Source organism: Lepidochelys olivacea, assembly GCF_965140295.1.
Source record: "Lepidochelys olivacea isolate rLepOli2 genome assembly, chromosome: 2".
Taxonomy (NCBI): Eukaryota; Metazoa; Chordata; order Testudines; family Cheloniidae; genus Lepidochelys; species Lepidochelys olivacea.
In genome coordinates this window covers 255,230,949-255,246,667 of record NC_140412.1, presented here as the reverse complement: position 1 = coordinate 255,246,667, position 15,719 = coordinate 255,230,949, and the positions used below count along the sequence as shown (strand labels likewise).

Below are 15,719 nucleotides of genomic sequence, written 5' to 3'. Positions count from 1 at the left end.
CTGTGCTGGCCACTGTACAGAGACAGTTCCTGTCCCAAAGACCTTTCTGTTTCCCCTCTCATCAAAATATAGCTTGACCAGATCAATAAATGAAATTTCCTGGTTGAGTTTTTTCTGGATATCAAAAAGCATTAGTGAGGCTAATGAAGAATCCCTGCTGAACTACACTTCTCTTCAAACAATCCCAGTTCCCTCAGCCTCTCCTCATAACTCATGTGTTCCAGTCCCCTAATCATTTTTGTTGCCCTCCGCTGGACACTTTCCAATTTTTCCACATCCTTCTTGTAGTGTGGGGCCCAAAACTGGACACAGTACTCCAGATGAGGCCTCACCAATGTTGAATAGAGGGGAACGATCACGTCCCTCGATCTGCTGGCAATGCCTCTACGTATACATCCCAAAACGCTATTGGCTTTCTTGGCAACAATGGCACACTGTTGACTCATATCCAGCTTCTCGTCCACTGTAAACCCTAGGTCCTTTTCTGCAGAACTGCTGCCGAGCCATTTGGTCCCTAGTCTGTAGCGGTGCATGGGGTTCTTCTGTCCTAAGTGCAGGACTCTGCACTTGTCCTTGTTGAACCTCATCAGATTTCTTTTGGCCCAATCCTCTAATTTGTCTAGGTCCCTCTGTATCCTATCCCTACCCTCCAGCGTATCTACCTCTCCTCCCAGTTTAGTGTCATCTGCAAACTTACTGAGGGTGCAATCCACACCATCCTCCAGATCATTAAGGAAGATATTGAACAAAACCGGCCCCAGGACCGACCCTTGGGGCACTCCACTTGATACCGGCTGCCAACTAGACATGGAGCCATTGATCACTATCCATTGAGCCTGACAATCTAGCCAATTTTCTATCCATCTTATAGTCCATTCATCCAGCCCATACTTCTTTAACTTGCTGGCAAGAATACTGTGGGAGACAGTGTCAAAAAGCTTTGCTAAAGTCAAGGAACAACATGTCCACCGCTTTCCCCTCATCCACAGAGCCAGTTATCTCGTCATAGAAGGCAATTAGATTTGTCAGGCATGACTTGCCCTTGGTGAATCCATGCTGACTGTTCCTGATCACTTTCCTCTCCTCTAAGTGCTTCAGAATTGATTCCTTGAGGACCTGCTCCCATGATTTTTCCAGGGACTGAGGTGAGGCTGACTGGCCTGTAGTTCCCAGGATCCTCCTTCTTCCCTTTTTTAAAGATGGGCACTACGTTAGCCTTTTTCCAGTCGTCCGGGACTTTTCCCGATCGCCATGAGTTTTCAAAGATAATGGCCAATGGCTCTGCAATCACATCCGCCAACTCCTTTAGCACTCTCGGATGCAGCGCATCCTGCCCCATGGACTTGTGCTCGTCCAGCTTTTCTAAATAGTCTCGAACCACTTCTTTCTCCACAGAGGGCTGGTCACCTCCTCCCCATGCTGTGCTGCCCAGTGCAGTAGTCTGAGAGCTGACCTTGTTCGTGAAGACAGAGGCATAAAAAGCATTGAGTACATTAGCTTTTTCCACATCCTCTGTCACTAGGTTGCCTCCATCATTCAGTAAGGGGCCTTGACTTTCCTTGACTTTCTTCTTGTTGCTAACATACCTGAAGAAACCCTTCTTGTTACTCGTAACATCTCTTGCTAGCTGCAACTCCAGGTGTGATTTGGCCTTCCTGCATCCCCGAGCAATATTTTTATACTCTTCCCTGGTCATTTGTCCAATCTTCCACTTCTTGTAAGCTTCTTTTTTGTGTTCAAGATCAGCACGGATATCACTGTTAAGCTAAGCTGGTCGCCTGCCATATTTACTATTCTTTCTACACATCGGGATGGTTTGTCCCTGTAACCTCAATAAGGATTCTTTAAAATACAGCCAACTCTCCTGGACTCCTTTCCCCTTCATGTTATTCTCCCAGGGGATCCTGCCCATCAGTTCCCTGAGGTTGTCAAAGTCTGCTTTTCTGAAGTCCAGGGTCCGTATTCTGCTGCTCTTCTTTCTTCCCTGTGTCAGGATCCTGAACTCAACCATCTCATGGTCACTGCCTCCCAGGTTCCCATCCACTTTAGCTTCCCCTACTAATTCTTCCCGGTTTGTGAACAGCAGGTCAAGAAGAGCTCTGCCCCTAGTTGGTTCCTCCAGCACTTGCACCAGGAAATTGTCCCCTACCCTTTCCAAGAACTTCTTGGATTGTCTGTGCACCGCTATATTGCTCTCCCAGCAGATATCAGGGTGATTGAAGTCTCCCATGAGAACCAGGGCCTGCGATTTAGTAATTTCCATGAGTTGCCGGAAGAAAGCCTCGTCCACTTCATCCCCCTGGTCCGGTGGTCTATAGCAGACTCCCACCACGACATCACCCTTGTTGCTCACACTTCTAAACTTAATTCAGAGACACTCAGGTTTTTCTGCAGTTTCATACTTGAGCTCTGAGCAGTCATACTGCTCCCTTACATACAGTGCAACTCCCCCACCTTTTCTGCCCTGCCTGTCCTTCCTGAACAGTTTATATCCATCCATGACAGTACTCTAGTCATGTGAGTTATCCCACCAAGTCTCTGTTATTCATCCTTATGTAAACTGTCTTGAAAGGTCACAGATTTTTCTCTGCCCAGAACATTATTTCCATTGTCTCAGAGAAGCTTTGAACTCGTTACTCCCTGGTTTTGGAAGGGATGTAAACGCTCATGTTTCAATTATAATCAAACCTCTAACAGGGAATAGAGGGAAACATTCCCTGTGAGTACCATAACTGCCCAGTACATGGTTTCTTGCACCATGTTCTGAAGCAGCTGTTACTGATTACTGTCATAGACATGATACTAGACATGATACTGGTCTGAACATAGACATGATACTGGTCTGAACCTGAGTGGCCATGTCTATATCTGTGTTCTGACAGAACAGTCAAAGTGAACCAAAATGATGTGTACTCTGTGAGCTTTTGGAAATTTGCCTTCCAGGTATGCTCCCCGCCCTGCAATGAGCCATTTGCTTGCTATTTAGATGGTTTTCCTGATTAGGTGTAGGAAAATTTTTTGGTTTAGGGGTATGTCTACACTACGGAATAAGGTTGAACTTATAGAAGTCAGTTTTTTAGAAATCGGTTTTATATATTCGAGTGTGTGTGTCCCCACAGAAAATGCTCTAAGTGCATTAACTCGGCGGAGTGCTTCCACAGTACCGAGGCTAGAGTCGACTTCCGGAGCGTTGCACTGTGGATAGCTATCCCACAGTTCCCGCAGTCTCCTCTGGCCATTGGAATTCTGGGTTGAGATCCCAATGCCTGATGGGGCTAAAACATTGTCGCGGGTGGTTCTGGGTACATATCGTCAGGCCCCCGTTCCCTCCCTCCCTCCGTGAAAGCAAGGGCAGACAATTGTTTCGCGCCTTTTTTCCTGAGTTACCTGTGCAGACGCCATACCACGGCAAGCATGGAGCCCGCTCAGGTAACCGTCAGTGTATGTCTCCTGGGTGCTGGCAGACGCGGTACGGCATTGCTACACAGTAGCAGCAATCCATTGCCTTCTGGCAGCAGACGGTACAGTATGACTGGTAGCCGTCATCGTCATGTCCGAGGTGCTCCTGGCCACGTCGGCTGGGAGCGCCTGGGCAGACATGGGCGCAGGGACTAAATTTGGAGTGACTTGACCAGGTCATTCTCTTTAGTCCTGCAGTCAGTCCTATTGAACCATCTTATGGTGAGCAGACAGGCGATACGGATTGCTAGCAGTCGTACTGTACCATCTTCTGCCAGGCAGCCATGAGATGTGGATGGCATGCAGTCCTTCTGCACCGTCTGCTGCCAGTCAAAGATGTAAAAGATAGATGGAGTGGATCAAAACAAGAAACAGACCAGATTTGTTTTGTACTCATTTGCTTCCCCCCCTCCCCTGTCTAGGGGACTCATTCCTCTAGGTCACACTGTAGTCACTCACAGAGAAGGTGCAGCGAGGTAAATCTAGCCATGTATCAATCAGAGGCCAGGCTAACCTCCTTGTTCCAATAAGAACAATAACTTAGGTGCACCATTTCTTATTGGAACCCTCCGTGAAGTCCTGCCTGAAATACTCCTTGATGTAAAGCCACCCCCTTTGTTGATTTTAGCTCCCTGAAGCCAACCCTGTAAGCCATGTCTTCAGTCGCCCCTCCCTGCGTCAGAGCAACGGCAAACAATCGTGCATCTTAGTTGAGAGTGCTGTCCAGAGCAGTTACAATGGAGCACTCTGGGATAGCTCCCAGAGGCCAATACCATTGAATTGTGTCCACAGTACCCCAGATTGGAGCCGGCAAGGCCAATTTAAGCGCTAATCCACTTGTCAGGGGTGGAGTAAGGAAATCAATTTTAAGAGCCCTTTAAGTCGAAATAAAGGGCTTCATCGTGTGGACGGGTGCAGGTTTACATCAATTTAACGCTGCTAAATTCGACCTAAAGTCCTAGTGTAGACCAGGGCTAAGTGGCTACAGTTGAAACTTTAAAATTTGTGTGTAGCGTGTCCTCACTATTATATGGACTATGGGATCTTCTGAAAGGAAGGCCCTTTGTATGTCTCCCACTGGGGAGCCACAGTTGCACCAGCCTGAGGTTCCCAAAACTTAATAAATTCCTTTATGTTTTTATATAACATTTTATCAGTGGTGGTGTGTTTGCAGTACCAGCATGTGTCTGTGGACCCCTCAGTCAAGGAGAGGCACTGGTACAAATACCTTGATTGTGGGACTAGCCTGCTAGATGTCCCTGGAAGTCTGAAAGAATGCCTGCCTCCCCACCCCCCCACCCCAAGCCCTGGATGGCTAGCACCCAGGTAGGGTGAACAGATCACAAGAATAAAATATTGGGACACGTGGGGGAGGGGCAGCCACAGGCTCACAGTCGCCACCGGAGTCATGGGGGAGGAAGGTGCACAGTCCTAGGAAGCCACAGGTCAGGGAATGCACGGCCCCGGCTCCGGCCTCCACCACAAGCCGCGGGTTGGTTGGGGAGTGCACAAGCCAGGGGCGCATGGCCCTGGCTCCTGCCGCAAGGGGGTCTCGGGGCTGGGGGCGTGGGAGGAGGTTCGGGATACTGACTCCGGGAGAGAGTTTAGGTGCTGGAGGGGGCTCAGGGCTGGGGTTCAGGAGAGGGTATGGGCTCCAGGCAGGGCTTACTTCAGGCATCTGCCCGGAAGTGGCGACACCTCCCTCTGGGTCCTAGGCGGAGGCATAGCCAGGCTGCTGTGCACTCCGCCTTGCCCACAGGCGCTGCCCCTGCAGCTCCCACTGGCCATGGTTCCCGGCCAACGGGAACTGCAGAGCAGGCGCTCGTGGTGGAGGCCACCCCCAGGCGGTCTCTGCACGTAGGACCCAGAGGGAACTGGCGCCACTTCCGGGAAGCTGCGTGGAGCCGGATAGGGAGTCTGCCAGCCCTGCACCAACCGGACGCCTGGCAAGCAACCCTACAATATCCGGACAAATAGTGTCCCGATCGTACATCGGTCAGGATGTGGGACAAAGTTAAATATTGGGACATCTGGTCACCCTACACCCATGTCAGTAATTTAGGAGGGCCCTTGTACCACTTCGGGCTTTACTCAGAAAATCAGGAATCATTCTGAATCATTCTGAACTTACCTCCCTATAATCCCACGATGTGCACCTGTGTGAGAAATGGAGTCTTCGTCTGCCTCTGTTCTGGTCCCAGACTGCCCGAAGTGCTCCTTGCGCTTTGAAGTGGAGCCAGCCTACCTGGAGGTGTGGGGAGGGGAGAGAAAACCCCTTTCCCACTCATCAGTCTCTGAGCCCCTTTCCCTGGCACAGCTAAGATTAATAGGCAGAAAACCAGATAAAAACAATTCCCATTTCCCTACAGCCTGAAATTGGAGCTCCCTTTCCTGAGGTCCGTGGGCTGAAAGCCAGACAGGCACAATGCCCATTACTCTGCGGCCTGAGAGCGACCCTTGCAGTCGTGGCAAGCTTCTCTGCACACCCAGCTAAGCTGAAGGCTGGGGAAAGAGCAGGGAGCTGGAACACTGTGAGAGAGACTCTGTGAGGAGAAAAGTCCCAGTACCACTCCACCAAGGTGGGAAGGACAAAGGGACTTAAACTCTGATTTTTACACTGCTTGCTCATTAACAGTACAAAATGCTGCTTTGTGAAGGGGACAATTGATTTTACCTTTCTGGGACCTGGAGTCTCTGGAGTTTGCAAGACCTGCTCCTGAACAGGCTGTGAGGGGTTCTCATCTGCACGGGAATCCTCATGCTCCTGGGCAAGGCTCTCACGGTTGAGGTTTTGGGTGGGATTTGAGGCCCTACACACCTGCCTCGACACCATGCCCTAGGAGAGAGAGGGTTGGTGTTTGTAGCAGCAGGGCATACCTCGCCTCCTGAGGCTCTTGTAAAAGCTGCCTACAGCACCTCTTGGATTCCTCCGAATTCCAGAGGTGTGGGGCATTAAACCATTAGTGCTGAGAGAAACTGCAACAGAAAGGGCCTCTTCTGCTGCTTTTCAGCAGTTACCAGACATCCCTTTGGAGTTCTGCTGAACAGAAGAGAGGCAGCTGCCACATGTCAAGACAGCAGGCAGAAGCGGCTGGCACTGCAGCTCAAGTCCCCGGGCCCTACAACACGGACATTTCACCAGAACCAGGTGGAAAGCCTAGGCTGATTGGTTGCCATGCGCCCACCAGGCCTCGGGCTCACCCCAAATGCTGATGACACAATGTGGGTGGAACAATAGTTCTCTGACGTCCAGTAAGTCTGGGTGCATGGGGGAAACCCCATTGTATCACTGAGAAAGACGAGGTGCATTGGAAGGCTTTTCCCCATTCTTTTTGCTTCTGCTTCTTGATAAATCAATCTTGGGCCCTGGAGACCCGTTCTTTGTGTAAAATGAAGGTGAAGAGATGCTGGAGGCCTTGATGTGAAGCAGCTGGGCAGTAGGGGACTAGGTGGAGGATGGCGGGCTCTTCTCTTGGCACCTCCTGCAGACTCTGCTTCTGGTGGAGGCAATACTTTGCCCCATGAGCTGAAGCTTAGGACCCCTAACTTCAAGGGCCCAGACCTGGAGGGTGTTGTGGATGCCGTGCATGGCTTTGTAGTAGATAATTCAGGATGCAGCTGGGCTTAGAGGGATGCTGGATCTGTGCCCGCTAAGAGTGGTGGTGCTCAGTGGTAGCAACAGATGAGGTTACACTGGAACAAACAGAAAACAGACACTCCAAAATGAAAATGCGGAGGCATCATTTATAGATGTAAAATATTTTTATTTGTAAATGCTGATCTTCTAAATCTGTTTTCACAAATTCCAAAACCCATAACACTCTGTATACTTCAAAATTTTTTTCTTTTTTTTTTTCCTTTTTTTTTTTTGCCAACATTAGATACTATTATACAGAACAGAAAAAACTGTAGGACAAATACTGGTAGGATGTTGGAATATTGTACAAGAGAAGAAAAATATTCAAGAAACAATTTCATACAGCTATTTATCAAGAGAAAAATATATACAATTGATTTATTCTGTAAGATAAAAATACATCATGCCATATACATTACAAGTTCAGAACTGTATTACTGAATATACCAACAGTTTACAGTCCACTTTAATTGTGCACACAAAAAAACTTCATTTTTTTTATATTTAAACCTGTGAAGTGTCAGTACCAGAATTTTAAGTACAAAATAAAAAGCTAACCTGGTTCAAAATGCTGATTAAGTTTCTACAAGCAAACACAAAACAGTGTTTATTTTTTTAAAGAAATGTAAACAAAAACAATCCATACAAACACATTTTTAAATTACATTTTCCAAAACCTTATTGCCAGAGTCCTGCAGCTGCAAGCACAATTACATCTAATTTTTTTCCTTGTTTTTTCTTTTAAAGAAGGCTATCTATCATATTGGACTTAAGCTCCCACTACATGATCCTATTCTGTTTACATGATTTAGTGTAAGCTGAACAGTCACCTAATCGTGACTACTTTTTCTGAAGGAAAAACCACGTTCAGCCTCTATTTTGGGTGGTTTTAGCAGTTATTCACAGTTATCACAAATTGTAAGCACAAAAAAACCTGACTTAAGAAATAGGGATGCAACAATATAATACAAATAAAATAAATCAGTCTAACTTACCCAAGCGTCTATAAAAGTCTAGTTGTAATATACATGCCTTCTACCAGGCTTAAAGATTACTTAAAAAAAAAAAAAAAAAAAAAAAAGACTAATAGACCACAGTTGAGCCAGCATTAAACATTTAAAAAAAAATCCTCTCTTTAAATTGAGATTTTGGTTATTCCATAATAATTGTAATGGCATGGTTAGTAACATATGAGATCATATTGTAACATCCCTATTGACATTTTATAATAAGCACCCGAACTGCTGCAGAGTCTGGTAGCATTTGGTCAATAACTATTTTTTTATACTGTATTTTTTTCTCAAAATATTTACACTTTTGTACAAAGTAACAGGGTTTGTTAGTTCTGCGGGTAACAGCAGCAGCTTGGCTTTCTTCTAACTTTTTTTTTTTAAAAATAGCTTCATTCACTTATTCAATAATAAATACAAAAAGTTTCTCTTATTTTACAGAAATCAAAAACTACAATAAACTGACTCATGGAATCAAGTATTTTAAATGTATTTTAGTGCAAGTTATTTTTCCCTTAGCTCTATCCCTAAGGAAGTCGTTTCAGTACATTCCTTGTTCAGTGGTGTCTACTTTTATTTAAAAATTTTCTTTAATTAGAGGGCCTGCCCCTTTATCAAATAAGGCTGTGGCCAGCACTTTGGACTTCTCCCTTTCGCTGGTGATTTCAGTCTTACATTCATATATGCCCACCTGCCCTCCAGCAGGTCAGCCATCGGTTCTTTGCCCAAATTAAACAGTTTCTCCGTAGTGAGCTCAAAAAACAAAAGTGCTGGACCATTCTGTAATTCAGTTTAACCTCCAGGCATCTGGGAAGTTAGACAGCTTCAGATTTTGCCGACTTGCTTCTGGTGCTTGTTTTACACTTGAATAGAAATTGAAACTCCCAGAAGTGATTTTATTTCCCCCCCTTCCCAGGAAGGTAAGAATTTTCTGTCGACAAAATCAAAATGTAAGTCACTTCTTCTTAGGGACAAGCAACCCTCAAAGACAGCAAGGAATGCATTCTAGTTCATCCATTTTCGGCAGTTTACAGCTCCACAGTGACATGGGATCTTGTGCTGGTCATCTTCAAAATCAAACTTATAGTCATAGCAAAGCTGGAAGAAAACAAATGTTAAGAGCGTGGTTATGAAATGTCTGGTCTGTATTCTTCACTATATCTTTGCTTGTATCTATCATTCTATACCAGCGGTTCTCAAAGTGTGGGTCGGGACCCCATTTTAATGGGGTTGCCAGGGCTGGCTTAGACATGCTGGGGTCCAGGGCTGAAGCCCAAGCCCACCTTCCAGGGCAGAAGCCCGAGGGCAGCAGGGCTTGGGCTTTCCTCCCCGCCCCAGGGCAGCCGGGCTTGGGCAGGCTCAGGCTTCTGTCCCCTCTCCCGCGGCTGTGTAGTAATTTTTGTTGTCAGAAGGGGGTCGTGGTGCAATGAGGTTTGAGAGCCCCTGTTCTATACTATACATTACACTAGTCAGTACATTATATACTTTTGGGAACTTTAATTGTTTATACTGAGGAAGGGGATGGGAAACGTTGGGCACCAGGATCTGTCCCAAGTCCGAGTAAGCAAGTTTCCTGTGCTAATGACAGTACAACTTACATAGTCATTTAGGGAAAATAATAAAACTCAAGGGAACAACAAAATAAAAGCAAATGAGTAAGGTCTACCTCCTCCCCTTTCTGGATTCTCCGGTTGGAGCTGATGATAATCTTGTGTCCTCTCTCAAAAGTCACCACCTCAGCCACGCAGTTCGGTGCACATGAATGGTTAATATACCTACAAAAATAAAAGATTTGCAAAATGTATTTTTTTAGGCTATGTAATTGGACACGAATCTAAACTAAACTATAGAGTGACTTTAGCTTCAGTGTGAGCGGATTTTTCCAGCTAAAATTACATTACCCTGTACTTGTTTCTTTACCTAGAAAAATGTAAAAAAAAAAAAAAAAAAAAGTCAAAAGTTAAAAAAATTACATTTCTTTTTCTACAGCTGTATGTCTGCCATGGCACAGTTAATCAGGGCTATGAAGAGTTAATGAGAAAGATGGCATTGCTTCAGTGGCTTAGTGTGAAGACTGAATGCACCAGCTTAAAGAATAAGGCCATTGAAAAAAAGCACAAAATGGAATCCCTCCCCAACAGCTAGCCAAGGGAACATGGCTAATTTCCAAACATGAGATCACAGCTCTCTGGAGAGCCACCCACCTTGCAGGACCTCCTGTCAATGTAGCATCAATGACATGATCATTGTCAATGCGGAACATGTACACTCCACGATTCTGAAAGAGAGTAGGGAGAAAAGGAACTATAGATTTTACAAAAAAAAAATTGTGATTAAAACAAAGCAGCAACATGGACCATCTCCAAGTACTTTTCTGGATTCACAATTAGACGTGGCCCATTGGCTCACTAAGGAAGTACTGATTCATATATTGCACTTACTGTGTGAAAGTGGGACACTATCATTTATTCCACTACCTATGAGGAATGGATGGGCCATAAACACGAGAGGCAACCTCCTGTGATTTTAATATCCCCCTCAAATAATATGCTAATACGATTTGTATAGCACCTTTCATGTAAGGTCTCAAAGTGCTTTACCAATGAATGGTCCCTCACAACATCCCGGCATTGCACAAAGAGGTCAAGCCTTACTTAAAAGGTGGTCCCTAAAAATGCAGGTTCTGACCTCTCTGTGCTTGTACAACTGTAAGATTGGTACATTACCTGACTCACTGGCGTTTGTGAGGTTTAATATATTTGGTAAGCACTCTGAGATCCTGGAATGAAAGGCACTGTAAAGGTCTAAGGTAATATTAACATCTCAAGGTCATGCAGTAAGTCTGTGGCAGAGTGATGAACAGAATCAAAAGCAGAGTGGCCCAGCAAAAGTGTGCCGAGTCTATAACTGAGAGGTCAATGGATTGAAACGGTCTTCTGCTAGTTCTTATGGTCTGTGTTATACAGGAAGTCAGGCTGGAAGATCACAATTGTCCCTCTGGCCTTGGAATCTATGAATTCAGGAGACCCAATTCCCAATCCCCTGCTACAATCACTAGACACAACACTGCCTCCCAGAATTCAAACATTCATTCACAAGAGCACTTCGACTCAGCTTCCTCAGACTGGAAGTCTTAAAATGCTGGCAACTCATCTCATTCTGTTGCATGAATACTTAAAGGAAAGGAAAGAAAAGGAACGGAATGGAACAGTAAGTAAATAATAATAATAATATACAATACCTGAGATTCATAAAGCTTCTCCTTCCTGTTTGCTACCTCATTACGGATGATAGTTCCAATATATTCAATGATCATGGTGTGCTTTTCAATGTCTCTAGCAGCATATAAGCCCAGGCCCTACAAAGGGAATACTGTGTGATTTAGAACTGGAGAATCAATGCACATTTACATTTGATTCCTTTGGTGTGCCCCCAAGCCATGCTTGGAGAAAATCTATATCTACACATACAGAAATGATACATAATGAAAGATAAAAAGTGACATGGTTGAAAAAACACAAAAAGTCAGCAAATGCAAACAGCGACCTTAGCTCCAGCATATATACACATTCAATATGTTTAACATATACAATTGGAAATATAAACAGTGATATATTAAGTGACATATTCACCCAGAAAACAGGAAAAGCAGAGTATATGAGCAACATGGCTGAATTAATATATACTTTTAAAGTTTAAAACAGAGAACTATCTGAGCAATTACATTCTGTGATTTCTTCACTTCATCTCCTGATTTGTTGTGATTTTAACTACACAGCTTTAATGATGCAAAATCAGTTTTCTGCATTTAATTTCTTAGTTTTTTTAAAATAAGAGAAAATGCTTTGCAATTATTTATCTTGCAGCCAATTGAGCTAGTAGGCTTCTTACTCTAGAGTTATTTGACTTATGCAGAGATTGTGAATTCCTTGAACAATAAAGAGTACTTTCTAGCACCAAATAATTTAAATGTGTGCTATGGTGTTTTATCCATTTAAATAATCTTCCACAGTCCAACCTAAAATATACAGCAAATATATACAAGGCATGTTATACAGATTTGGCAACATGTTCAGTGGAGCTGAACATCTGGGAGGTTTGCAGAAGTCAATAAATTGACTATTTAATTGTATTAACATGACAAAGTATTTTACTCAACATCCTGGACTCGCATTATTTCTGTTCTCCATTTTTAAATGAGCTAGCTTGGTCTAAAATTAGCCACTAGATATGCAGATGATCCTCCCACTGCTGCTGGTAAAAAAGATTCTGTATATTTTAGTTTTTTCACTAAACTGCATTTTGTTTTTGAGAAAAAAGTTAAAAGGACCTAACCAGTAAAACAACACAACTCAGTTTTGCAAGCTTGGGCTTCAGTCAATTAAAAAAAAAAAAAAGATTTAAATTAAACGACCACCTTTGTTACATACAATAGATGGAAACTGATCACCACACATATGCCGTAAATTCCCTTCAGACTTTACTAGACTCTACAGACTGTAGGGAATTGTATTTAGGAATAAAAATCTCAAAAATACAGCTATATTGTAACTGACCTGAATCCGAGAGCGAGCCAGATACACATTGGATTTCCATTCAGTCTTCATTTTACGGTACTGGGAGGACTTGGAATGGACAAACTGTTTACTGTAAGGCGCATTTAGCTCTCCTGTCACTGTGCTCTGAAATGACTTTGAGGTGCTGGTGCTATTCAAGGTGTGAGGCCTGCAGGAATTGGGCATATAACAGAAAAAAATACAAGGAAAACTGAAGATTTCTCCGAATAAAACCACAAGCTGAATTGTATTAAAACTTTTTTCAGACAAACATACACTTAAAGCCAGCTAGCATAGACAACAAAGCGGTTCCTTTGATTCGGGCATGCACATACACAGCCAAAGACAACAGGGTTTGTAAGCAGCAGACAAAAGCACGAATAACCCTAAGCAGCCTATAAACCCTGGGCTGTACTATGTGAAGTTAAAACAAAATACCTTAACACAAACCTCTTGACATGGGTACTCATTTTAGGCTCAGCACGGGCACAGCCTGTGGGGTTGATGGCAAGAGGAAGTTCCATTAAAGGGTTTCGGCCATATCGGAAAGTGTAGTTCTCACAACCCTCAACCCCAGGAAGCTGTAAGAAACAAAGTAATCACATGTTAACACATCAGAAAAACATCCACACAGTAGTCTGTCTTTTTAAACATGGCACAGGCAAAGCGCTCACAGTTGCTCAGACTTAAGACTTGACACTGCCTTCTGATAAACCTTCAGTAGCATTTCCTTGACAAAAAGCTGTTTTGACTCTTATCTATATTCCATCAGACTAACTAATTTGCAAACATAGAAATATGGAGAGAGACACTGAGTCCTAGCAAAACTCCCTTTTCCTCCTGGCTAATTTTCTCTAAAGAACACGTGGTGAGAGCAGGGTGTGGCATGCTTCCATATCACAGCAGACACTTCCCCTGTAATGCACTATTTTTCGGGTGTGTGTTATGAGTAAAGATGGTAGAAAGTTTTTGTTCAGAAAATTATCTCACCACACAATGAGGAAATTTCAATTTTAATGACAAATTTTGATTTTTCCACGGGAAATTTCAAAACATTTTTTGTTTTAGGTCAGCTTAATGCTTTGGTTTGGTTTTGGAAATCACAAAATTTTGGCTTTCAAATGTTCAGTTTTTGGATTTTTAGGTTCTTCTTTCCTGAAAATGTATGTAAAGCGTAAGAAGGTGGAGGAAAAAAGGAATCTTACTTTCTCACACCTTCTGCTGTGTGTGTGTGATTGATCCAGTAACTCTTGTGTGTTACATGCAGCACATTTATTTGCTACAACCTTTCATGTTCTCAACGGAACAAAACAGAACTCCAAATGAAGAATCAAATGGAACCTCTTCGTATTAGGGTTAATCACCTGGGGGAAGTGCAGGCTGGATCTCCCCAACTGCGCACCCTCCGCCAGCGGTTAGGTTGGGAGAGGGTAACTTTGGTTTCCCCTGGGGACTGCAGGCCTGCTGGCTGAGGCTGCACCAAATCATTCGGTCTCTGGCCACTCTGCTAATCCTTTCTTGGAGTAGCTCCACCCACTCTTTGGCTAGCACAGGCACCCAACAGGCTCCCAGGTGGAGGGAAGGTTGACGCTGCCATGTGGAATTTCCCTCCCCGCAGACACTCCAAGGGCCCCTGTGGCCTGTTTCACAATTGCAGAAGCTTCACAAATATGTATGTGATAAATGTATCATTTTCATCTGGGATGTTCTAAATTGTTGTAAACCTTTAATTAGAGTAAGAGTCCCGAATTGTTGCAGCAATGAACTCACTGATTCAGCAATTCTTGCCACGGCAGAGACTGTCAAACCAAAGAGGTCTTCACCCTTCAAATATCCAGGAAAGAGCTGTAGCATTTCAGATTCTTTTCTAACAGATGCAACAGGCTCCAAGATTTTATCCCACACACCTACATGACCACATGGAAAAAGATTATAATGAGCAAATAAAGAAAGCCCACAGACACTGCAGTTATACCTAACAAGTAAGGAAATTGGAGTAGGACACCTATAATGAAAAAGGCCACAGAGTACCAGATAGTTGATTTTATATCTAAAGGGAACAACTTAATGAAATAAAATATCCCACTTCACCACGGTGTTAAAGTCTGAAATGGAGACTCATTTGGGTAGTTATGTTGTGCTGAGTACTCTCAGACAGTGTTGTGTCTCTATTATACTTCTCTTGATTTTGAAGAATGTGACAAACACTTGAGCACTGGATAAAAACTTTTACATCACTAATTCCATATTACAAATTCCTACTCATGTAATCAGGCAGCTAAGTTTCTCCTGCTAAACATTTTAAAAATGACCACAAAATAAATAAACTTTCCTTAAATAAATGGAATTTTCCACTTCCTTAAGTTGATGATTTTTTCTCTCTTCCTGACCCAGATGTCTCATGGTGGTATAATATGTTGTTATGGAGGGAATCAAAGATCTGAGTTTGAGACTCCAGCTCAGTTCCTTTCTCACCACCCAAGAATTGCTTGGGATGCTGTAGAGACAGCATGCTTAGCTGAAGAGAGCAACTTTAGTCAGTTTGCTAGGACCCTCTCGCAAGTTTTCAGGAGAGGTGTTAATAGACTAGAGAGTGCATCTTCAACCCATAAGATGGATGCACATTTGGCTAATGGTGAAGGTAGGACATAGCGGTGGTGGCAATGTAGCAAGGATTCTTTCAGCTCAAGGATCCCATATCCTCCAAGATCCCTGATGTCACCAATCACACAGATGACAAACATGCCCCCATTCTTCTATCCAGCCAATTCTCATCACTATCATCTGAGCCCAAAGGCGTCTTGGAGGTCAGTCAGAGCCTTAAAAATCCATCAGTTTTCTCTGACATTCACCACCCCACTTGGGATTCTGCACAGCAGTTCAAGAGCAGTGAATCATGCTCCCTTCATAGCTTGACAATGCCACTGAACAATTAGTTAAATGGGTCTCTGTTGAACACCACAAGATATTTTTATTTTCATCAGGGTCTGAGTGCACTGCTTACTTCTAGTGCCTCCATGCCCAGAAAGTGACTAAAACCAGGAGATGGATCCATGA

At 43.8% G+C, this 15,719-nt stretch overlaps 2 protein-coding genes across 6 annotated transcripts in view; one reads left to right on the top strand and one right to left on the bottom strand.

The window, feature by feature from the left end:
* GALNT11 (polypeptide N-acetylgalactosaminyltransferase 11) overlaps positions 1-10,273 on the top strand; it is a 104,398-nt gene extending 94,125 nt beyond the window's left edge. For 4 of the 5 annotated variants that reach the window (XM_084618365.1, XM_084618364.1, XM_084618367.1 and 1 more), the window contains exon 12: positions 10,096-10,273. In XM_084618365.1, coding sequence (XP_084474491.1) covers positions 10,096-10,251 — 156 coding nt within the window. In that variant the 3' untranslated portion in view covers positions 10,252-10,273. The remainder of the gene's footprint in view (positions 1-10,095) is intronic. The other variant, XM_084618363.1, reaches the window with a different exon arrangement.
* Positions 8,170-15,719, bottom strand: part of KMT2C (lysine methyltransferase 2C) — a gene marked incomplete at its 5' end in the record, with an annotated part of 338,124 nt that continues 330,574 nt past the window's right edge. The window contains 7 exons of the mRNA XM_084618362.1: positions 8,170-9,204; positions 9,773-9,881; positions 10,311-10,384; positions 11,348-11,464; positions 12,663-12,831; positions 13,101-13,243; positions 14,433-14,569. Coding sequence (XP_084474488.1) covers positions 9,112-9,204; positions 9,773-9,881; positions 10,311-10,384; positions 11,348-11,464; positions 12,663-12,831; positions 13,101-13,243; positions 14,433-14,569 — 842 coding nt within the window. The 3' untranslated portion in view covers positions 8,170-9,111. The remainder of the gene's footprint in view (positions 9,205-9,772; positions 9,882-10,310; positions 10,385-11,347; positions 11,465-12,662; positions 12,832-13,100; positions 13,244-14,432; positions 14,570-15,719) is intronic.